The 24,617-nt window shown below is 45.9% G+C and overlaps 1 protein-coding gene across 2 annotated transcripts in view; it reads right to left on the reverse strand.

Moving 5' to 3' along the window:
* The window catches only part of TFAP2B (transcription factor AP-2 beta), a 37,858-nt gene continuing 21,433 nt past the window's right edge, over window positions 8,193-24,617 (reverse strand). For both annotated transcript variants that reach the window (XM_021391519.1, XM_021391518.1), the window contains 5 exons: window positions 23,151-23,211; window positions 15,579-15,798; window positions 13,436-13,554; window positions 10,818-10,959; window positions 8,193-8,518 (listed from right to left, as the gene is read on the reverse strand). In XM_021391519.1, coding sequence (XP_021247194.1) covers window positions 8,218-8,518; window positions 10,818-10,959; window positions 13,436-13,554; window positions 15,579-15,798; window positions 23,151-23,211 — 843 coding nt within the window. In that variant the 3' untranslated portion in view covers window positions 8,193-8,217. The remainder of the gene's footprint in view (window positions 8,519-10,817; window positions 10,960-13,435; window positions 13,555-15,578; window positions 15,799-23,150; window positions 23,212-24,617) is intronic.

The raw sequence follows: 24,617 nt of genomic DNA on the forward strand, positions 1-24,617 counted from the left end.
AAAAAAAAAAAAAAAAAAAAACAGGGATGTCTGTTTATGGGGGAGACAGAGAAAACAAAAGAATTCGGGGAATATGTTGACACTGGGGATTGTTTAAGACATTTGACTAGTTCCATCGTAGGGACGCCAGATGTTATTTATGAGTTCTCGTATAAATATGGGCCGTACCATGCAGGTGGGGAGGGGGAAAGGAGAAAAAGTAAAAGGAAGAAAGAAGAGTTTGCCCCAAAGGGATGGAAGACAAAAATGATGTTTATGACTACATAAATCAAGGTGAAGTTTTGTAATGGAAACTAGAAGTACTTCGAGTTGAAAGAAAAAGAGACTGGGGCAAAGCAGGAGAGACAGAGATAAAGCCCCGCCGGTCATGGCTGGGAAAGCAGATTTTAACATCAGACCTGTGAGGAGGGGACGTTGTCATGAGATGTAGGTTAGTGCCGCTGCTCTTTTATTTGTAACCTTAGCTGAGGGAGAAGCTCAAAGAGGTGAAAGACCAGGAGACGGTTGGGTGGGTGGGTGGATGGATGGATGGATGGATGGGTAGATACATAGGTAAGTAAGGTAGGTAGGTAGATAAGTAGGTAGGTAGGTAGGTGATAGGAAGAACAGATTCTTGAACTGCTGAAGACCTTTGGGAAATGCAGTGGAGCAGATATCAGCAGGCATATTTCTCCCTTCCTCCCACCAGGTTCCAGACCCTGAGCAGCTCAGATGCTCTCCGAGCAGCCACCTGTATTTATTACAGATATGGACATGTATGCATTGGATTTGCAATCTCAGAATGGGGGATTAGGAAACTGAAGGCGAGCCTTTCCTCATTCCACCGGGTCTCCTTTTAAAAGGAGACTCTGATTTCTCCAAGCCGGTGCTTTTGCTGAGTTATAAAACAAGTTTCCTCGCTTATTTATTTATTTATTTATTTATTTATTTATTTATTTATTTCAATCCCCCCCTGCTCCCTGCTCCCTTTATTTTATTTTATTTTATTTTTAACATAACTGTTGCACAGCTCTTGGACAACAGGAAAACTTCCTGAACCCCCCCCCCCCCCAACCCTCCAAACAGCTCTCCCAGACTCCACCGGGAACTCCGCAAACTGTTTCGAAAGCTTTCATGCAAAACAGATGCTCTCCTAAAAATAACATCATCGGGGCGATGAACACAAAAGAAAACAAAACAAGGTGGAAAAAAAAAAAAAAAAGGAAGAAAGAAAGAAAAAAAAAAAAAGAAAGAAAGAAAAAAAAAAAAAGAAAAGCTCGCAGCCTGGCTTTTGGAAACCGGCTCCGGTGTCGCTGCTCTTCCCAGCGCTCCGTGCCCGCGGGCAGCCTTCACCGCACACCTGCTCGCAGCTGGGGCGGCTCTGGGGGGGGTTGGGAGGGGGCTTGATCCTCGCCCTGCCAAACCCCGGTAGGAAGAAGGAGAAGAGAGTGAGGGATTCTATTTTTTTTTCCCCTCGTTGTTCCCCCCCCCTCCTCGTTTTTCCCCCTGCTCCGACCCCGGGCATCGCTGCCCCAGTGCCCCCCCTCCAGCCCGGCCCCATAAAGGCGCTCCGGGCGCTTTCACCATCGCACCACGGAGGGAAAGTAGGTCACGGCCGGGTCCGAGCTGGGCTGCAGCTGGGGCGGGCGAGCCACGAAAGCTTCCCCATCAAACAGACTTTGGGGCCGTGGTTTGCAATGCTTTTTCTTTTTTTTTTATTATTATTATTAGTAGTATTATTAGGAGGAGGAGGATGATGATTTATTTTGGACACCTTGGGCGATCAGCTGAGCCGGCTCCTGTAGTCCAAGCTGGAAGGAAGGAGAGGGAGAAGGGAGGTAGTTTGGGATGCGGAGGTGGGGATGGATTTATTTTCTGCTACCCCCTCACCCCACACCCCTTCTCCGTGAGGAATATTAAGTTGCAAAACCCGATCTGCTGCACTTCTCCGTCAGCCCTCCTAGCTACCGCTCCCCGTAAAAACCAACAGGCAACCCCGAACCCAGCCAAATCCTCAGCTACAACATTTCCCTGCAGTGAGGGCGATGCTCTCAGTCGCCTTGAAGCCCCGGGACCCCCGGAGCACACGTGGGGGTTTTATTCTCAGGGTGAGGTTATATTGACAGCCCTTTTCAGCACCGATTGACTGGGGGAGAGGGAGGAGGGAGGAATATTGCTTAATATTGCTTTCTATGACAGCACTGAAAAAGAAAAAAAAAAAAAAAGTAAATAAAATAGAAATCAATCCCGAGGCGTTTGCCACTGCTCTCCCCTCCGCTCAGCCTCGGGGTAATGCGGAGTCACTCCGGAGCGGCTCCAGGTTGGCCCCGGGGATCCGGCTCTGCCCGCAGCTGTTCTTTGTCAGTGCCACTTACAAACCCAAATAAAGGCGATTTGGGAACGGGGGGGGGTTGGGAGGGAGGGGGGGTTAATATTTCTTTTTGGTAGTGACTGTTGTAGACCTAGAAGTAGAAAATAATGCCGCGAACATCACTCCCGTTCTGTATAGAAGAGTATATATCTACATATATACACACTCACATCCACATAGACATCAGTGAAAGGTACAGTAACTGTAATACAGCAATGGGGACCGCAGGAAAAAAAAATTAAAGAAAACTTTCTTGGAATCGAATGCTTGTAGTGATACATAACACTTTGATTCAATGGCTAACACTTTGCAAATCAAAACATTTACTGCTAACTGAGCTAGTAAAGGCAAATTGAAACCAAAGATCACATTAACATGACATGAGGTTTATTATAGGTCTGCTTAGAATGAAGAGGTAAGAGTGGTAAAAATACGGACACTTCTGAGTCAGACAGAAATAAAATACCAACATTTCTGAGAAGCAATATTTATTGGCTTTTTTTTTCTATTTTTTTTAAATTTCTTTTCTAATGTAGAGACACGTCCTGTATTTTCCCAAAGCCTCAATTAGGAAAATAAAGACTTTGTGGTGTTAGAAGTAAATCCGTCTGCAGAACCGAAGCAGCACCAACATTCGAAAAATAAAACAAAATCAAATTAAATCAAATAAAAAAGTTGAAAAATAAAAGAAGAACTGAAGAGGAAAATACAACAGAACACAACAATCTCTTTTTTTTTATTCTTATTATTTATGTAAATCAGGTCATCACTGGACAAGAAACCAATTTCTACCCATTACCATAACAGCTTGTCTATAAAGAACAGAAGAGATTCCGATAGGATACTATCTAGTCAAGCGTTTTTTTGTGTTTTTTCTTTTTTTTCTTTTTTCTTTTTTTTTTTCTTTTTTTTTCTTTTTTTTTCTTTTTGCTTTTAAATTCCCCCACCCGTTCACAGAGGTATAGATTCACAGATAAATAACCCAAAAACTACTTGCTCGCCATATTTACACATTCCCGTTAAATTAAGCATAAATAAATATATACAAACTCAACACTGAATGCCTCTCCGCATTTCTCCTCAGGAAGAGTCGATAAACCGATATTTCTCGCTTCGTGGTCAGGTTTTTCAAGAAGGGGAGGTGAAAGGGATCGTTTGGGGCACAGAAAGGAGAGCGTATTTCTATCCTTTTTCATCTTTCTAGTTCCTCCACCGCTTGGCATTGGTTTGGTTTTTCCTTCCCTTTACTTCTCGCTGGCACACAACGTTTCGTCACTCTCGAAATGTTCCGGCGTTTGCCAGTGCGCTCGGGGATATTTTCTTTTATTTATTATTTTTTAATCTTTGTGTAAGAAAATAGACTATTTTTTTGTAAAAAGCCTACGGTCCTTCGTGTGGGGAAGCCGGAGGGGAGGGGGCTTTTGCCCGGATCGATCTGGCAACTCTTAGGGCTGCTGAACCCAGTACCGAAATCTCCGTATTCAACCCGAACCAAATGGATCTGCGTTACACAACAGTGGGAAGGAGATGAGCAGGGGAAGGGGGGGTGAGCCCTGGGGGGCAGCGAAAGGTCTTAACACCAGCCTTCTCCTCCCCACCCAGCCCGCGTGGAAACTTGGGGCTCTGGGAAGAGGTTGGGACCGGGATGTGAAGGGACTCGGAGCAGCTTCTCACAGAGAACTTCCATTGGGTGGGACAAGGCGCGACCACCTGGATTTAGAGAAACCGACGCGTTGTAAAAGGTTTCCCGTAACATTGGCTTCTTGTTTCCTTCACACCTCGTGTGAACGGCAACCAGGAAAAAAGAAAAAAACAAAAGAAAAAAAGAAAAAAAAAAGTCGAGGAGAGGACAAAAACTGAGATCTTTCTAGCAGAAAACAGAATTGTGATTAAAGAAGAGAAAGAAAAGGAAAAGCGAGACTAAGAATGAAATAAAACTTACAGCGACCCACCTGCTTGGTTTGAAAACAAACTTTTCACAGTCTCTCCTCAAACTTTTCCCTTGAGTGACAAAGCAAAGCTGCCGAGTTAATCCTCCTGTTTATTGATTTACAAGCCCAAGAAAAAAAGGAATCTTTTAGTAGCTCAATTATCAGATAAATGTCTGAGCCGCCCCGCCAACACAAGTGGTTGGGGTGGGAAAGTGCAGGGCAGCAGGGAAAGTATTTCCAATGGGAAACTGAAATCAGCTCTGGGGGGACCCCCATCCTCAGCACCCATAGCCACCAAGCATGGATGTGTCCTCTGGGGCCAGCACTATGAGGAAGACAAGAGATGGATGGGTACGCTCCTACATCCTAATTTCTCCCTGCTTGCTTCTGAACCAGAAACCTCAGGGTTTGTTTCTCTGCTTTTCCTCTCGACTTTAGGAAGCACAACAAGAAAAGAAAAAAAGTAGTGGGGATTTTATGTTGGCTTGAGCAAAGCACAACCTGGCCTCTGCAGTCTGTCTCTTCCAGGTAGGAGGCACAAAGGACAGATCCAAAGTTGCTAGGAGTCGACTGAAACTCTCCCTTTGACCTTCCCAGGCTTTAGGTCCTGCTCCAGGAGACCAAACTTTCACCTAGGGAAGATGTCAGCAGCAGCAGGATCAGGCCCTCACACATGTGTGTAGATCTTTCCCTGAGAAGATGCAAGTAGTTCTCTCTACCCATTAGGTCACAGTGGTGGTGTGATGCCCTTTCACATTTAAAAGGAAGGAGCATCCCCAGCATCCCCTCCAACACCAATGAGCACCCCAGTGTCCCCCCAGACCTTCAGATGGAAGCTCCTGGGTGAAGAGGAGTGAGTCCCCACGTCTCCCTGCCCCTGCAGATAAAGAGATGGAGGGCTCATCTCTAACTCTGGGTCTCCCCAGTGCCCAGCAGCCCCCTCAGTTTGGGGACATTTGAGGGTTTGTACCCATGTGTTCCTCACAAAGTGGTGTTAGACACTGAGCTGGGTTTCAGAAAACAGTCTCAATGGGCAGATTTGCTTTCAGCTTGTGTCATTCATTCCTCCCCATAGACATTCACACACATCCCTACTCCTCCTCATGCATCCTGCTGCTAGAGCACGTCCTATGCTGGAACCCAGTTTGTTCCTCTCCAGAGGGATGGAGGGGAGCAATGGGCAAAGAGTGCCAGGAGGCTCTTCATTTTGGAGGGCCAGGGCTGCTCTTCAATCCAGGGGTCCTCAGCATCACAGTGGAGGTTCCATGAGATCTATGTTGTGCAAGGATCTACATCTCCTCTGGAGACATCTGCAGGGATCTGCCAACTGCCAAACCCACTGCTGGCTCCCATGGCTGAAGGCCATTCCCAGCTCATCCCAGCAACCCACCTGCCTCAATTTCCCATTCTCCTCACATGAGAATGCCCCCAGCACTCTGCCCCACAGAGACCAAGCTGCATGGATGAGGAGCATTTCATGAAGGCTGGGTGCTCCCTGGGGCTGAGCAAGGCAGGACAGTCCCCGGGCTTCTGTTGCCACATGTCCAACTCATTGGAGATGTAAGTCAAGACTTTCTCTTGCTGTCTTATCTCAGGTAGCTTAGGGGCGTTATTGGTAAAAATCAGGAGTTTCATTTGTTTTGCTTCAAGAATATTTTGTTGGAGGTTGGGGAGGAGAGTATTGCTGAATTATTTCTCTCCACCATCCTCTCTGGAAGATATTTAGGACCTAAACCAAGGTTATGGCTTCTCTTGCCCACTCTTTGGGAATCAGCTGTGCCTGCTCAGCTTGGTGGCACTGGGCACTGCAAATCTAACACAGATGCCAGGGGAGGCCCTGGCCTCACTGGATTTTTGCCATCAACTCCAGGAGAGCCAGGCTTTACCCCACACATACCCAGAAACTATTCTGACACAAGCAAAAAGATGCATTAGTGCATGAATCCTGCTCCACTGAGAAATACATGCAGTTACAGTAGGGCAGAATCCAAACACGCTTTAGCATTATTTTTTACCATATAAGACAGAAAAAGTATGCTAAAAAAAAAAAAAAGAAGAAGAAATCAGACTTCTCCCACCCCTCCCAAATCATATGCATAAGACATCCTGTCACACACCAAACCACTGAGAAAAACACTGGAGTTCAACAGATTTCCCCCTACCACACCGACTCATTCCAAAGCGAGAGTGTCACAAGACATTTCTGAAAAGCTTTCTAAGAGAAGCAGATTTCATCAGACTGAGATGAGAAACCAGGATATTCCCTGGCAAACCCTCCCCGCTCCCATCACGAGGAGCCAGCTCACATGGCAGCCCTTTCCTCCCTGATACAAAGCCCCAGTGCCAAGCAAGCGCGGTAACATTCAACACAGCTCTTATTTTCTTTGCAGTATCACACCTCGATTTCAACTCATAGTTTTATCTCCTTCCAATTATTCCCTTTGAGCTTCTTTAAAGAAGTGCACCTACGGAATTCTGAAACAACTGGCTTTGATTTGAAAAAAGAAAAAAAAGTATCAGAATATCAGAATTGTGGATTTTTTTTCTCTGTACCTGATATATTGTGTAGGGATCTCTAGTCCTCTTTGAAGAAGCTCATAAGCCAAGCGGGCAAAGCTTTAGGAAACAGAAGAAAATAAAATAGTGCATACTCCTGAGAAAGAATTACATACTCATATCACTCATTTTTTTTGTTGTTGTTGTTAACAATTCTTTAAAAATGGGGAAAGATATCTCTCACACACACCCTACTCATGGAAATTAAGGACTGAAACATTGGCATAGTTAGGAATATAAAAATCCCTAGAGAAAGAGGAGATCTCAGAAATTAAGAAATCAGATAGCACTGACATTGTACCAGACCTTACTTTCAAATTTTGCAACCCACTGTAGACAAGGCGTTGGACTAAATTACAAAAGTATGTTTGCATGCATGAATATGTGTGGTTAATGCACACATATTAAATATATATATGTATACATCCAGATATATACATATATATATATACAAACATACATAGCACACACACACACACCCCTACCGAGTTATGTGCCTGCATACGCATATGCACACACATACGCACACACGCACTCATACACACCTGTAAACGTTGGCAATCTAAACAGAGAGTCTGTCTAGACCAGGAAAAAAATAATAATGAAATTGTTAAAAACTAGAGCGAGCTAATTCGATTGAGCTACCATGACTCGAAGTGTCCCATCTAATGCCATTAAGCAAAGACACAGCCACGAGTGGCTGATGGTGATGTCTCTGGGAGAGGTCTGGGTAGCCCAGGCATTGCCTGCCCTCCTTTCCTAGTCTAGACAGAGCCAAGGGGGTGAGATGAGATGGGATGGGAAGAGCAGGGAACAAGGCGATGGGTTGCTCAGAAAGGAACACTCTGGAAGATCATTTTATCTAAGGTGGAGACAGGACGTCATTAAAAAAAATAAATCAAATCAAATCAGAGTAAGACAGACCGTGCATCTCAAGAAATCAAAGCACTGACACCAAAAATGTTTCTCCGATTTCTTCCAATAAGTTATTCATTTCTTTCTTTTATTATTATTATTAATTATTATTAGACTCCTCCCCCTCCCCAAATCATTATTTAAAAAATGTGAAAGAACAGAAGTGGGAAAAAAAAAAAATCCTGGTGGTTGTCTTCACATGTTCCTGGCAAGAGACTCTGAACCACTGGTCTTGCGCCATTGTGCTCCTCTGATCTTAAATTATCGTCTTTCTTTTATTATTATTATTATTTTTATTATTATTATTTTGTCCTACCTAATAGAATTCTTCCAAAGCCCAATCCAATATTTTTAAAGCTAAAATTAAGACGGTTTTGTTTTAAAAGATTATCTCTCTCTCTCTTTTCTCCTTTTATTTAACTTTTTTTTTCCTCTTTTCCTTTCCTTTTTTTTTTTTTTTTCCTCTCATTTTCTGTGTTTCTCTTCCTTGTCTCCAGTTTTACTACCTGGTCCTTCGCCAGATGTGTGCCTGTTAGCAGTGTTGTTGTTCAAGAACATCTTGTCCATGCCTTTGAGAGCTTCAGTCAGGTAGTTTTGGAGGGCCGTGAGGGCGGCGCAGATAGCGGGAGCCCCAAAGCCGTGAGTGATGAGGCTGAAGTGAGTCAAGCAGCTCTGAATGCCTGGTTCCAAAATAGGGGTGGGCCGGCTGTTTCCAATGGGTGTCCTGTCCTGGGCCAAGAGATCTGTAAATTCTTTACAAAGTTGCCTGAATGGAAGAGAGATAGGCAAAGAAAGAGAGGAAAAGAGAGAAAGGGGGAGAAAAGCGATGGTTAGACTCATCCCACTCTTGACATGGTTCTCTGAGACAGCCAAGGTTGCATGAAGGAGCAAGTTCAGGCCAAAGCTGATCCCAGACCACAGGATGGATCATTTTTTGCCCTTCCCTTAGGATTTCCATAGAACCTGTTATTCTGTGATTAGGGTGGTGACACACTGGCACAAGTTGCCCAGAGAGGCGGTGGTGCCCCATCCCTGCAGACAGCCAAGGTCAGGCTGGATGGGGCTCTGAGCACTGATGGAGCTGTGGGTGTCTCTGCTCAGTGCAAGGAGTTGGACAGATGGCCTTGAAGGGTCCCGTCCCACTCAAACCATTCTATGATTCTTCCACCAGCACTTGAGGACCATCCTAGGATGATCATAGAATCACAGAATTGCTTAGGTTGGAGAAGACCTTCAAGATCATCAAGTCCAACCAATGCTTATGATCCATGCCTAGGGTGATGCTCTTTAGGAAACAGGTTTCTGGAACTACAGGATAACATCAGGTTCAGAGATACAAATCTCTCCTGCAATCACAAGGATGTCTCCAAAGCACTGTGAAAATCCAGCCCTGCTTGGTGCACCCAAAAATGACCAAGCTGAATGGGAGACACACCATGTGTCTGCCAACCACTCATCTGGACCATGGCACAGAGTAACTCCCAGCAGTGTTGTTCCTGGGCTCCTGAGTGGCACAGGGATGTGGAGAAAGGGATAAATTGAACTTTCTTTGAGATTGTTTGGCCTACGCTTGGGCTATTGTTGAGAAAGTTTTGTATTCTAGAGCTCCGTCTGGTTTATCAAAACTAGCACTTTCTATTTTGTTCTGGGGAGAGAAAGACCAACTAAAGCATCAGAATAAACATCTGGCCCTTGTTTGTTTGTTTTTTTTCCCCACACTTTTGAAAACGAGATTTGATTATTATTATTATTTTTAATATGATTTCCCCCCTTCTATCTTTCGCATTGCTCTAGTCCAGAAGGCCTTCAAGTCAACAGGTGCCAAGGCCACACAGGAACGTTAGAGCTGGGGGGATTCCAATGGACTAATTTCTTTGAGCAGATGCCTACCCAGGGACTGGAGGAAAAAAAAAAAAATGTATGGAATGAAAGGAAAAAAAAAAAGACATAAAAGGAAAAAAATATATATGAAAAAGAAACACTTAAAAAAGGCATTCAGCTCTCATCGCCTGAAATTCTCTGAAATTCCCGGTGGGTTAAAGGTTTCAGAGGGTGGAGAAAGATAAAGGTCTACTTCTATGTGTATTAACCATTAAGAAAGTGCAAGAGAGGAAACTTTGAATTTGGAGAACAAACAGTAATGAGTGCAACATTTTACATCTTCAAAGAGCAAAGCAGGGTCTGTGAGCAATTAAAGTTCTGGGACATTAATATCTTCTGACCCTGCGGAAAAGGGCAATCAAATTCCAATCACGTCTAAAAAACATCTGGACAAATTTGAGCAAATGATTTTTCAACCCTCCATATATTTCTTTAAATTACGCTGTCATCGGAGGCAAGCCACGTCCCAGAGCATGAAATAAATGAGAGCTCCTTGGGCTGCTTTCTACCCTTATTTTTCCTATTCCTCACCCCCTCCCCCCCCCCCCCCCAAAGAAGAGATAAATGACAGCACCCACCACTGAGGACCCGAGCTCTCAGTTAGGAGATGCAGCTGTGTGCTAGTCATCCCATACAACAAAGCCACCAACAAAGTCCCCATGGAGACAAATGAGTTGGGGAGACCAAAGTGAGAGTGATTAACAGTTCATAATGTTTTTGTTGGATTTTTCCCCTCTTGCTTTCTTCTTTTTCCCCCTTTTTTTTTTTTTTTTTTTGTTTTCTTAATTAAACCATCTGGATTTGACATTGCAATTTGGTAGCAGGCAGACAGGTGTGCACGAGCAGCAGGAGGGACAGATAGACCAGGTGTAGAAGGAACCCACTTTTTTTTTTTGTTGCCTTCTCATAGTGGTTTTTGGACTGAGGATGGCTTGGGACAAATGTACGGTAGCCAGAGGTCAGGAACATGCATCCTCCATAGGGACAATGCTGTCACACTGCAGAGTGATGCACAGGCAATAAGAGCTACCCTACCCACCGTCAATATGGGCATCCCTTCCTTCCCCCAAGGCCACTATAATTTTGGGACTGGAAACTCCACCTGCCTTTAAATTGACCTCAGACACAGGGTTTAAGGTAACGGGGGATTTTTCCAGGGGAGGGATGGACAAGTTGGCACTCACTTTGTAGCAAGCAGCATGTTTTTCCTGGAGTGGAGGTCGCTGGGGTCTGTGTGCTGTCTGTTCAGGTATTCAGAAACAGCCTTGGCTGGGAACTCCGTTTCGCAGATGTACCCAAAATCCCGGGCTAAATGAACGGCCTCACCTGGATGGAATGAGAGGGGCATTAACACCTCTGGGCTGGGGCCGAGCTGCCAAGGCATCGTGCAACACTTTGCTGCTGCCCACTGCTCCCTCTGGGAGACTGCAGCACTTGGAGTCACATTAAGAAACCCATCAGCATCCCCTGCACCTGAAGGCCAGGCTGCAGACATAGGTTTTCTCTCTATAAACCCTATTTTGGGGGAAATAGGAACTTTTGGGAAGACTTACAGCTGTCTTTGCAGCCACGTACTGATGATGGCTTATAGACATGCAGCTGATCCCATGCAGTTGTGGCAGAGAACACATACACACACACACAAATTCAAGTGAACTGGGCCAAAAAAATAGGGGGGGCAACTAAGCAAGTCCCAAAAGACAGAAGGACTCAACCCTCCCTTAGAGCACCAAATACATTCCTATTTCAATACAGCAGCAGAACATTTTCCAACATTTTATGGATGTGGACATAATGTTCATTTTGATGTCAGTTTTCTATAGGACTACATGGCACTTACATCATTATCACAATTGTTGCCACATCAGTAAAATGATGGAAATAAGTCTATTTTGCCTGATGAAATTCATTAATCTGCTCTCTTAACTGACCACCAGGAACAGGAACTCCTCTTTGTCCTACGGAAGGATATCAAAGGCTGGCAAATTTTTCTGTGAACAACAGTAATTCCTCTAATTATAATTGTTGCTTCCACTGCCTGATTTCTGATTTCTTGCCTGTGGAGAGGTTCGTGTCACCAAACTCCTACTGATGCACTCTATACCCCGAAAAGGAGACAGCAGTTGAAAAAAGGTGGAAGAGGGGGAAAAAGTAATTTAAAAAAAAAAAAAAAAAAAAAAAAAGCACCCTTAGACTCTAGGGGGATTCCACCAGATTACAGCTCAACTCCTCCAGAATAAAGCGTTAAACCCTTTAAAGCACCGCCTGAGGGAGCAGGGGGAAGATTTCCAACACGCAAAACAGATAGGTCTAATAACTCCAGGACCGCGTTCTTTTTAACGATCAGGAGTTGCTTTCCAACACCACCTCTGCTTCCCAAAGCTTCTCGCTAATCAACAAAGCGCTTAATTGAACGTGAGGGCAACCCGGGGCGTCCCCACCGCGGCCACCCCATCCCCCCCGGCGACGCTCGGTTGACGTCGACCAGAGCACAATGACAGCAGTGCCCGAGCCTGGCTGCTGGCACCAAGCAAACTTCACCTCCAGCAGGTGCAGCTTCTTCCAAAAGGAGGAAGCTCTCTCTAGAGAATCCGCTGCTGATTTGCAAGGAAACCAGGAGAGAGATGCATGCCCCTTCCTACTCGCTCAACGTGGGTTTTAGCATCGCTACGTATCCTCGTGGGCTTTGGGGACTTCAAGCCAGCTTTGCTTTTGCTGGGAGTAGAGTTTCTCACGCACGGCTGCCTGCACACCTATGGATCAGCACCCTCGGTGCATCCAAGATGCTCAGCGTCCCCTACAGTGAGCACCTCTATGTCCATATCTGAGCCCTGCGCTCTACCAGGAGGAGCTCGTTGCTATCAGCCCCAGCTCTGCATGCGGTGAGGGCTTATCGCTGCCACAACTCCACCAAGAAGAGCTGGAAAGTTAATATCTAGTGCAAATGTTTATGCATGCTTATATGCAGAAGAGATAAGTGGATTATTTCTACGCCTCTCGGTGTGTATGTGTAACGTAGATACATATAATTCATAATTGCATCCGTACAATTCTGGTTATGTTTTTTGGAGAAGGTCCAGCTTCCCTTAGCGTAAACATACACATATCCTAAACTTATTTGGGGCTTTAAGATTGGCTCTTCAGTATAGTAACAGTAAATCAAAGAAAACATGCCGAACACCAAAAGGACAGCAGCTGACTGAAGAGCTGGACTCGATGATTCTCATGGGTCCCTTCCAACTCGGGGTTTCCTATGACTCGAAACGAGGTGAAACTTCACACACACACACACACACACACACACACACACACACACTTCTCCCTCTGCTTCCTTGGGAATAGCTTGAGTCCTTGTTCTGTTCCAGCCACCGTAAGGTAAACTGTGCTCCGAAAGTCTTAAACTGATGATTTCTTTCACCAAATATATATATTTTTTTTCCTCAATGAGAGTCAACCACAATGAGCATCAACCATAAACAAACTCGGGAGGAGCGAATTAGCGGGAGGATGGAGCAGACGTGGAGTCAGAGAGCGCAGCCCGGTAATTAACAGCAATGAGGAACGGGACTGCCCAGCCCAAGCACACACACATACACACACACACCCCATTCTTGCCACCAAGCCCAATCAATGTCCCCTCCGGGGACGGGATCCTTGACAAGCGTTCCTCCAACCCGCCCCGCATTTCACCTCCGCGAGGCTTTCCCACCTGATCCCCCAAAGCCCTTTTGTGCTTCGCGAAACGTCAGCCCCGAGGTGGGAGCGGGCAGGGGGTGTGAAGGGAGCTGCGACCCTCGCTTACCTTCCACCAGGGAGGTGAGTAAAGTGACATTTGCAGCCTTACGCCTGCCGGCTGGTAAATTCAAACCGATTTTTTCTAGCCTTTCTCGCAAAGATCTCCCCCCGTTTTTCGATTTGGCTCTAGAATTGCAAAGAGATTAAGATCGTGGTTAAGCCCAGCAGTGCTCCTGGAAGAAACGTTCAGTCTGCGCGGTCAGTGGAGCCCTGAAAGGGTTTTCATCCGGTGTTCAGCACCTCGGGTGTGTTGGTCTGTGCCCGAGTTTGCTGCTATTTGCTTAATTTCTCCCAGGGGTGGGAGTGAGGATGAGCCCACTTTTCTCCCGCTTTTACCCAGGGAAATCAAATATTGCCAGATAGCAGTAATTACTGCAGAGTGTTCTGAGTTAGACAGCAAATGAGTTCTTACTGTATGGCATTAACTTCTGTTAGGACACAGCGTGGAGATGGACAGTAAGATAGAGGAGAAATAAATAATCATTTAATCCGGGAAAGAGCCAGAATAAGAAGAAGAACGAGGGGGAAAAAAAGAGAGAGAAATAAAATGCTCAAAGGGAGAACGTGTATGTCTGCGGGCAGACAGAATGGGAGGAAAATACTTAGGAAACTTCGGGATCCGTTTCGTGCCCATGTGAACGTGTGCGGAGAGGCAATGCTCACCTGGAGGCACCGCGTTCTACATGGGGATTTGGGTGCCTGAAGGAAGACGTGAATATTTGTCGGAGGTTACTGATAACGACACTGAAAGGATAAGCGAGCCATAGGTGGGAAATACGGAGCTATTGTTCACACACCTATAGGTATGTACAGCTCGAGGGGTGGAACCCTGCCACCTGTGAAATCAGGGAGAATTTTGGCACTGAGATCGGAGTCCGTCCCAATAACTTCTTGGTTCTTACTTAAACGCTTAAGACTCAGCAGTCACACTTACGGAAGGGAAGCCAGTAACGACAGGGAAAGCAGACTGGCCTCCCACTATTTGCTATCAGAGTAAATAGGGAGTACATGGCAGAACCGCAAGAGAACAGCTTCCTATATTTCATCTGCCCTGAACCAAAGCTTGTCTAAAATTCAGATTCAAGATAGGAACTGAAGTCAGCAGCAGCCAATGATTACGGCTCGGGCCATCTCCAGTAATCCACTGAAGCTCTATAATGAGGTTTCTTTACCTTGATAATTACATTTTCTACACCGTATCTCTCCGATGTCCTCCTGCTCCATTTGCAGTGGCAGGCGGGTTGCCGTCTCCAAGCAAACCTCTGCTCCTCTCCCTGGCTCAGATCGCAGCTGAGCATTGATTACAGACATTCACGTGGAACGGCAGCTATTTTGGGAGCTCCTCGTTCTCACGTGTGTTTTAGGGTGACTGCACGGAGCGGGGCATCGTACCCCTCTCCAGACACAGAGCTCCTAGACGTCAACACGGAAATCATTGCAGGAAAACAAACAAACACGGCGTGTCTGCCTGCTGTGTTGCCTACTTATTGGCAAGACCTTCCCTACTCTAAGACTTGCAACTTCTATGCGTAAACTGAAATTTATTCTGGGCTAATTCATATGCATCTACGGGCTGCCTGAAGTCGCTCTTTATTTCCCAGTCCGCCATATTTTGTCCTCTCCCTGCTTTCCATTGGCTTGGGAGTACCTCCGTTATAACTTCTTCCCTGTTCTCGTCGGTGTATGTTCTCAGCTCAACTTTCCTACAGGGAAGTCACGCTGACGATTACGTCTTTCATTCGCTTTTAAGGAGATAAAGCCCCTTCTCCGTGTTCATCCAGCTGATGACTTCGGAGCTTAGACTCTTGTTGCTGATAGCTGAATGAGCAATCTCCCACTCGCCGGATTCGTATCCAGGCCTGGAGGTCACTCCCTACCGCTCCGTTAACAAGAACCAATAACGTCAACTACTTAGAGGCTTTCAGCGACACTGACCGGGCCATTAGTGGGTGATTTGCACCAACTGTGAGGGATTCCGATAGCAACCCTCTCCAGATGGAACGCCAAGTTACCCAAGGTATCTGCTGATCTGTATTTCGGGAAACTCTGATAAAAGCTACACCGGGCTTAATTTTTGTATGCTCCCCATACATTCATCTCAGAGTATTTCCATTTGCCCTCCGTGTAACACGGCCTCCCCAGCCCCTTACCTTCTCAGCACTCCTCCTAGCAGGGATGCGTTCAGACACTCGGGGGGAGAAAGGCGCCTTTGAACTTCTCCCACTGTTACTTTGTACTTGGAAGTTGAACTAAGCAAAGACAAGCGGCCAGGGACAGAGCAGAACACCTCTCCGGTGTTGACCGAAATTCCACCCAGGAAGCCATCTTTATTCATCATCAAAGATGTAACGGATTTTGGAGGAACCGGAACTGGGGAAAGAAAAAGGAGGGAGGGGAGAAACCGTCATGGCACGAACAGCATGGTGTAATCATCACAGCCTAACACGCACAGCACAGCAAAATGAAAGGGAACTTTTGAGCTCTACAGCAAACTAAAGGGGGTGGGCACCCCCCAGTTTTTGGGAGAATAACAAGGAATGTGATAATAACAAGGACGGCGATGCAGCACACTCTCAGAAGGGTTTAATTGTTGAGAAATAAAATACACGTTTGAAGCATTTGGCAACTTTGGGTTCTAAGCCCCCCCCCCCCCCCCCCATGTTTTTGTACAGCTGACAGCACCTGACACTTCGCAAAAAAAAGAATTACTTCTTTCGCTCATGTTTCCCATTACTTCTAAGCTGAGCCAGGAATAAATTCACTACACTGAGGGAGTTGCTGTCTTAAATAAGCGTGGAGGCTGGAGGATACAGCAACCAGAAGACAGCTCTGTTATTGCTTTGTGTTTTTATTAAGTCTGGTTTATGAAACAAAATGAACTTTTTCCTTCTGATAAAAAAAAAAGAAAAGAAAAAAAAAAAGATGAACATCAGAAAAAAAAAATCTCGGTTTAAATCATGACACGCACCAACAGAACCGTGCTGTGCTGTACTCAAAGCAATGGGAACTCATCTGTCCCTACAGAAAGGAGGTCTGGATACAGCATTACGCACAAGGAAGTTAGGAAGGATTCAAAAAATTAAAGAAGAGAAAGCGAACAAAACCAAAATAGAAACTTTTCATTCTGCCCACGGCCAGCGTATCCCATTTCTCTGAGAAACGGGGCTCGCGTTAAGAGTGACGGAGGGGATTAGAAGGAGCAAATCCCCATAATGGCATCCAGACCCACTCAGAAACAAACAAGAAGAAGAAATGGGCTAAAACCGAACCCAGAACCCCCCCCACGCACAGCGGATTGTTGTTTACAAATGAACTTCAGCCGCTCGCTCATCATTGCGCGCAACTGTTCTGATTTACGGCAGGTGCGCTAATCAATCAACCAATCGCTTTAATTTATAGGGAGCCTCGCCTGCCTTTTCCCAGTTGTTTCATTTCGGCGAGTAATTGATAACAAACCGTAGTTAAGGTATGTTTTATGCAGGAGTTAATAAGAGCTGACAGCTGCTACCGCTGCTTCCTTCCGGATCGCCGCAACGCGACGCGCGGAGAGAGCTCCGCCACCGCGGAGCGCTGCGGTGGAGAACACTTAATTGATTACACACCCTCTCGCAGCGCGGATACCGCTTCGCCCTCTTCCCGTTTCCCACTCAAATCAATCGCAAAACCAATCCGGCAAATAAGAGGGCTCTGTCGTGCGCATATGCCGGCTATTAGCCATAAAAACCCTGTTTATTTGCGACATATCTGGAGAATCAAACCATTAGGGTTGAGGGGATATTTAAGTCGTCTGGAGTTGCTAAACAATAAGATCGGGTATCCTAATATATTACCAAGTGCTAACTACTGGGCAATTGCCAATTTTATAACCTCAGCGTATGGAATAGACACAACCGTGTTTCACTGTTTTTATTACAGATCATTTCCTACCGACAGACCAGACCCCTACAATAAAAGCTCTATAACGGCCAAAAACCAAAAGGCATGTCGATTTTAGATATTCGCATTGCTTGTATATAGTCTCCAGTATAAACAAATTATTTGGAGTGGCTTTACTTCAGGGAATCGGAAAGCGAAACAGATTCCTATTTCTCTATTATTTTTAGTTGGGCACATTATGCAGCTCATAAAGGCGTTCGCAAAGAGCTGGAGATCGGCACAGTAACAGTTATAAGAGAGTTAGAGGCCTTCCCTTGCTCTTAATGGGATTGTTGCCATTGATTCTATAGGGAGGAGACTCCTTCGGGGTACTGGATATAAAAAAAAAAAAACAAAAAGAGTCTCTGTCTTTTCCCCATTACACATAGATATATCGTGTATGTCACACACCGTGCTCTGCAGCATCATGCGAGCGCACCATCAAGACAAAGTAAAAAGGAGTTGGATTCACGCAGTGCCACCCCAAATGGATTTTCATCACTGGTGTTGGTTGGTTGGTTGGTTGGTTGGGTTTGTTGTTTTTTTTTCCCCTCCTCCGGACAAACACACGGACTCAGTGGTTCGGGTACACCTCTACCGTGGCTATATTTAGTGACCGCTTTATCAGGTCACTGCCCAGTGAACTGAGAAATTAAACAAGAGGCAGCAACTCCACGACCATCTGATCTTAGTCTGAACTCACTAAAGAGAGAGGTACCCGTGCGACGCTTAAAGAGACCCCGCTCCGCCCGTCGTGGCACTTCTCGCATTAGTTAACCTCTGAAATATGGATTTTCACGTGCTCGGGAGTTTGATTTCCCCCTGCGAATTGCTGTCGCTGAGCAGGCAGGCTCCTTCCCTGCTCTGCTGAGCCCCGTTGCTCCCAGCGGTGCCCCCCCCCCCTCCCCTAAAAGTACTGCGTGAACACAACGAGCAGTCGGGAGCCTTAATAACTCCCATCCCATTCCAGAGGCTTTTCCAGGCGGTGTAAGCATGTCTATCGCGATTTCATAGCTTCAGAGAGAGGCGTTCTATCTACACTCTGTATCTTCTGTAAATTACCTAATGCACCCTCAAAAAAAACCGTGTTTGCCACGGGATGAATTATCGCTATCTATAGCATATCTGGGTGTTTATCGTGGCTATCGCTTTCCGGCGGTAGGCAGAGAGAACAGAACGTGGAGGTTGCGGTGGTTTGCCGACAGAACACACCATTCCCGCAAGGCCTCCGCTCCAACTTTTCCCCATTGATTTACTTCTGGTTGTCCCTGCACTCCAAACCTATATTTAATTACGAACGTGACCGCTCTCACATCATTCCTCCTTCCAAAATCGCCTTTTTCTCTCTTTTTCTCCCCATTCCCGTTTCTGTCTCCCCCCATTCCTTTCTTTCTTCCCTCTCTCTTTCTCTCCCCGCGGTGAATTCCACCCTCTTTGTCATCTCTTCCCCTTCCATTTCTCTTCAGCTTATCAATAAAGCGGGAGAGCAACAGTAGCCGCTTGATTTGTTAGTAATTATAAGCATACTGCTCCTGCAAACGGGATCTCTAGATGAGCGAGATCGCTTTAAAACGACAGCAGGAAATGGTGGGGAAATGGAGCATGGCGAAACTCAGCGTGAAGCTTTCAGTTCTTTACATGTTTACAATTTTCTGTGCATACATTAAGGCTTACGGGTTGGCTCTTTTATTTTTTCTTTTTTTTTCTGATTTTTTTTTCTTTCTTTTTTTTTTTTTTTGGTGGTGGTGGTTGTTCTCTGTTGGGTGGCACCCCGCACACGCGCGAAAATGCGCACGCTGGAGCGTAAATGGCACTAAAAGGGCATTTCAACATCACTCAAACTGAACGGATAAATAGAATGGTGGCCTGAAAATAGCTGGGAAAAGAAAAAAGAAGAAGAAGAAGCTCCGAGCTATGGACATCGCCACAGTCACGCTGCAAAATAATATGATCGTCGATGCATCAATCAATCAATCAATCAATTAATGAAACAATCCGACGCGATTAGTATGTCTTATTAGCAAACAGCACGGGCGAACTAATTACTGAAGAGGTGTCAGACAGCCCTCAGACCCTTTAATCTGCCTACTGGGTGTGAAGTGAGCAAGAAGTCCATCAGAGCAGCAAGGCTTTGTTGTTCCTGGTGATTGGGTCCGCCCTTTGTCGCCAAACAGAGGGACAATGACTGCCCGTTGCCACTAAAGACCCAATCATTGTTTAAGTCTCAATGAGCAAACACAGAGAGTGTGAATGTCCCCTTCTCTCTTGTTCCTCTCGTCTCCTCCTCTTCCCCGCTCCCCTTGCCCCTGGAAGCCAGGAGTACGTTTCGAAGTGAAACATATTCCCTCCGAAATTGCTGCGCATTAAATTAAAAGGAATCACGAGGCTCAGTGGGCACTCCAAGAAAAGGCACAGAGCAGAGCGGCAGGGGAAGCAAAATCACTGCAGTAAGGCTTGGATTCCCAGATCTATCATCTGGAAGGCTGCGTCCGGAGTGGTTTTCGGTTAATCATTTATTGCTGGACACTTCAAGAGGGGGGTGGGGAGGAAGCTGGTTCTGCTCGACTCAAAGTTACTTGGGAAAAAAAAAAAGACAAAGTTAAGAGAGCTCCTTTCATATGTTTCTTTAAAACAATGCCATTCATAGAGCGTCTCTGCAAGGAGACAGCGGAATAGGTGTTTGGGTTAAAACGGCCTTTCGTGCTAAATCAGATGTGAAGGTACGGCCAATCTTCAGAACTAGCTGAAAGTAAAGAAATACATCGGGATAACGTGAAGGTCACTGGCCGTGCCCCAGAGTCACAAAAAATTAACTCCGCGCTCGGGCCACGCAGGGATTTGAGCGACGACGACTGATTTTGCCATAGAGCGTGCCAAGCGAATTTCGGATGAGCAGATGACGAGGGGACCCGACACTTGGGAAAGCTGCCCTTCATTGCAACAGCAACGGAGGGCAAGGCCTCCAAACCTGCAGCCTGTAAGTTCTTGGGGCTGAGTTAAATCTGGTATTCATTCCCTTGATGATTATCATCATCTTGATGATTTATCTGGCTCCCTCCTTCCCACTCCCACCACCCAAATCTTAATGGGACTAGGAGTTAACGATGATTTTTTAATGTCTTGTTGGAGTTTTAGACTGTTAATGTACCGCATCCTTCTCATTATTAGTTTATTGATTGTTCATTGACCAGCCCCCTTCAAATCGTATTAACCACCCTCTGCCAGCTTAGATTAGGAGAGTTTTAAAAGCACCTTTCATTATTTCACCACCACCGCAGCAGAGCTCAGGCTTGGGAGCTTAATGCTCGCTCTAATGGGGCAGCTAAGAGATGAGGGGCCACGGTCCCTGCCTATTGCATTAATAGCTCAAAGGGGGCTAATACAGAAAATTAGCCTTAAACGAGCTCTGGAGATCTCCAAATGAAAGAGCCATTTATCACGCTGGCTACCTTCACTCCACTCGTTTGCTCTCTCTACTGGGAACAACTCATTTCCTCTTAACTAAATTACTTCAGAAATGTCAAGTAAGCTCGGGTAGCAAACACAACAAGAGGCCGCGTATGCGGGATCCATTGTTACGGGATCGATACGTGAGATAAATCGATAGCTGCCTATGAATCCCTTTATGATTTCCTTCACATTTTTGGCAATCCCGTTGCGTCGATGGATAGATAATTCCCTCTGCAGGCCTCAAAGTCCATAAAGAAGGAGGCACGCGCAGCCTGGGTGATAATAATTAACTTTATGCTTCAAGTTCACGTTGTATTCTTTTCACGACAGTTTAATTAAAGCATTTTAGTCTCTAAGCTACGTTTTGGCGAAATAGATCCCCTCTGCTGCTTATCTAGCAAATACGCATCACGAGGAGTGCTCGTACCCACAGCTTTGCATCCTCTGCCTGCAATAACCACTCGCAGAGTTTAAATAACTTATTCTTGCTTCAAAGTGCGCTCTCGCAGCCATGAATAGAAGGGAACAAAGTGAAATTCAGATGGAAGCATCCCTGCGTCACTCCTTCGGCCCCTATTCCCCACTGCCTGCCCCAAACGTTGCCTCACACTCAGCGCACCACTTCTCCACGCTCAGAAAAGAAACCGAGCTCGCACCGTCCCCTTCTGCTGGCAAGTTTCATTAGGAAGAAAATGTGCCCACAGTGACTTCAGGACAGCTGCAGAAGGATCTCGGTGCCTTTTAGTAATCGGATTTCCAAAGCGCACGTGTAACCCGGGTAGAACTCAGCGTCTCTCTCCCTATGGCACCGCGCCGTGCCCGGCTCCTGTGCTCGGGGCACACTGGGCACATCCCATCCTGTCCCTAATCCGTGCCACGGTTCGCATCCGGATCTGAATGGGAGAGCGCTCCTGCTGCCCTCCCCCGCCGCAGAAGGGAGAGGGGCAGGCAGGGTGGGGGATGGGGGGGGGAGGGCAGGCTTGGGCTGGGAGGGGGTTATAGGCTGCGAGACGAAAGTGCGAGCACGGCCCAGCGTGAAAAAGGAGGTGCCCGACCACAAATCAGCCACCAATTAATCAAATAACGCCCACGAGAAAACATCGCGTACGAGGCAGCGAGCGGGGTGGGGAGGGGAGGGGAGGAGGGGGAAGAGAGAGAGAGAGGGGAAAGAGGGAAAAACACCACCAAGAAGCCGTCAGGTTGCAGATCCTGACCGCAACACCCACAAGCTGAACTAACGCCTCTTCCTCTAAGCAAGGGATTCTTTGTCTCCCTTCGACGTTTCCAACCGGTGGCCGCAAACGGTCTTCAAGTTTTCATCCCTCAACCGGCTGGAACCTCGTGGTAAAAGTACACGAGGGTTGAAATAAGAAACAACAAACACTCCCAAGGACCTCACGCTGCCCTGAACGCGTTTTAAATAAACACTCGTATTATTTTGCTTTAGGTTCTGGAAGATCGTCTGCCCTGAACTATTTGTAGCTGTTCTGAGCGCTTGACAAATCATGAGGTCCCAGAGATAAGCGCTGCTGAACGTAAAGCATAAGGGCCGGCATTTCTGAGCCTCATCTCTGGTACTTAAAATTGAATCTAGAAATAGAAACTCCTTAGATAATTAAAGATAGCTTCCCCTACATTTGCAGTGTGGGATCTGTTTAATGTCTATCAGCATAACGCAACACTAATCGCCAAGCATCTTCCAGTGACTGTCAGAGAAATGTAAAAAAAATTAAGCAGCTGCATTACGCCCAAAATGAGTTATTGTAATTACATTTAATTAGTTTAATTAGTTAATTATTTTGCTTACAGCTGTACGAGAGACTGCAAACATTTGTTAATATCACATTCCCTTTAACAGTATGGGGTGATTCTGCAGTTACACTAAATCATGTGCGCATATGTAGAAAGATTTAAAAAATGGGCAGGGGGGAAGGGGGTGGGGGGAAGGAAGGCAGAGCTGCTTTCCACTGGCATTGTTTTCTCTCCTCTCCACCTCTCACCCGCCTGGGAGATGCACTGAAGCCCAAAAGTGGAGCCAACCCCCTCCTTCTCCCCAGCATAAAGCCACGCGATCCCCATCGAGGGGTGTCGGGGGTGGGGGGCAGCGTAGGGTGCCCCATTTGAGGGCGTTTGTGTGATTGGAGGAAAGGGGGGAGGGGGAAAGAATCAACTTTTCCTTTCCTTTTCCCTTCGCTCTACCTAAAGACCCAATCAGCGATTCATCTCGCTGCCATGTCCGCCTCCTTCCCGGATAAATTCATTGTCCCGAAATAAAATATATATGTATATATATTTATATGTCACGATGGTTTTGCCACGCGGTAAAAGTTTGTCTAGCTCGTTGGAATAATCCATACCTTTTTTAATGACAGACTGGTCCAATAAGTTCATACCGCTGTTATTGGCATCTTCAACTGACTGTGGATATAAAAACATCACTATTCAAATTGACTGGATATTAAAGAACCGCGTACATAAATCATGTCATTCCAAACTGGAGTTGCTGTTATTTCCATTTATATTAATTCACTGGGGGAGGAGGGAGTTTTATTATTATTATTGTTATTATTATTCCCCCAAATCGACGAGGAAATGAAATTCTTACAAATTATACAGTCGTCTAATAAAAAAAAAAAAAGAAAAGGGAGGTGTGAAGCATATGGGGCGCAATATTGGTTTTGTTATCTTATAAAACCACGGATATCTCATGGACTTTTTTTGCATTCGAGAAAGCTTTACATTTCTCCCTGTGAAAATCCGGCAATTTGGCAACATCTGCAAGATCTATTGCATGACATAAATGAACACGATTAAGGACAACTTCAATTCTCCCTCCCCTTTCCTCCCCACCCCCCTTCCCCCTCCACCTCTCCTTTTTTTTTTTTTTTTCTTTTTTTGTTTTGTTTGTTTGCTTAACCCCGCTACATCTTAATAATTCAAGGGCCATTTACTTCTTATATAGAATAGCTTGCGTTATGGACTTTTAATTAAAGCCTGAGCGATTCGGAGCGCAGCGCAACGCCCACGTCGTGTAGGGTGCAAGCAGAAAGAGATTTACAGCTCCCGGGGCCCCTTCCGTGTCCCTAATCCGTGGGGCTGGAGGGCAGAGCGAGGTTACGCGTTATCAAAAGTATCAGCTATGAAATTGACTGCCTAGAAAAAGTCCCCCCGACCCTCTTTACAAAGCCTTCTCTTTTTACGACTGGTATTATTTTGGGTCCCTGTCGGAGCACACCTGTTATTACGGCCCTCACTCTTGGAGAAGGGGAAAGAACAAAGAGGGGCAGAGCGGGCAGAGCCCCCGTTGGGTCGCGTATCTCAGCGCGAAGGTGCGGGGCACGAACGCAAACAAACGCAAATCACCGCTCCGGCTGCGCTCGGAGCAGCAAAACCATCTCCTCCAGAAGAGCCTCGGGAGAACAGCTCATTGCAGAATTGCGACAGGTTCCGCTTTGGGGTGAACTCAGGGTTTCAGGTGGGAGGAGGACCTGTGTGCTTCGTGACATTTTTTTCTTTATTTTCTTTATTTTTTCTGGTTTTTTTTTCTATTTTTGTTTATACTCAGGGTTTGTTTGTTTTTTTTCCCTTTCCTTTTCCTTTTTTTCTCCTTTTTTTCCCCTTTTCCTTTTTTTCCCCTTTTCCTTTTTTTCCCCTTTTCCTTTTTTTCCCCCTTTTCCTTTTTTTCCCCCTTTTCCTTTTTTTCCCCCTTTTCCTTTTTTTTCCCCTTTTCCTTTTTTTCCCCCTTTTCCTTTTTTTCCCCCTTTTCCTTTTTTTCCCCCTTTTCCTTTTTTTCCCCCTTTTCCTTTTTTTCCCCCTTTTCCTTT

This window comes from Numida meleagris, chromosome 3, assembly GCF_002078875.1.
Source record: "Numida meleagris isolate 19003 breed g44 Domestic line chromosome 3, NumMel1.0, whole genome shotgun sequence".
NCBI classification, from domain to species: Eukaryota; Metazoa; Chordata; class Aves; order Galliformes; family Numididae; genus Numida; species Numida meleagris.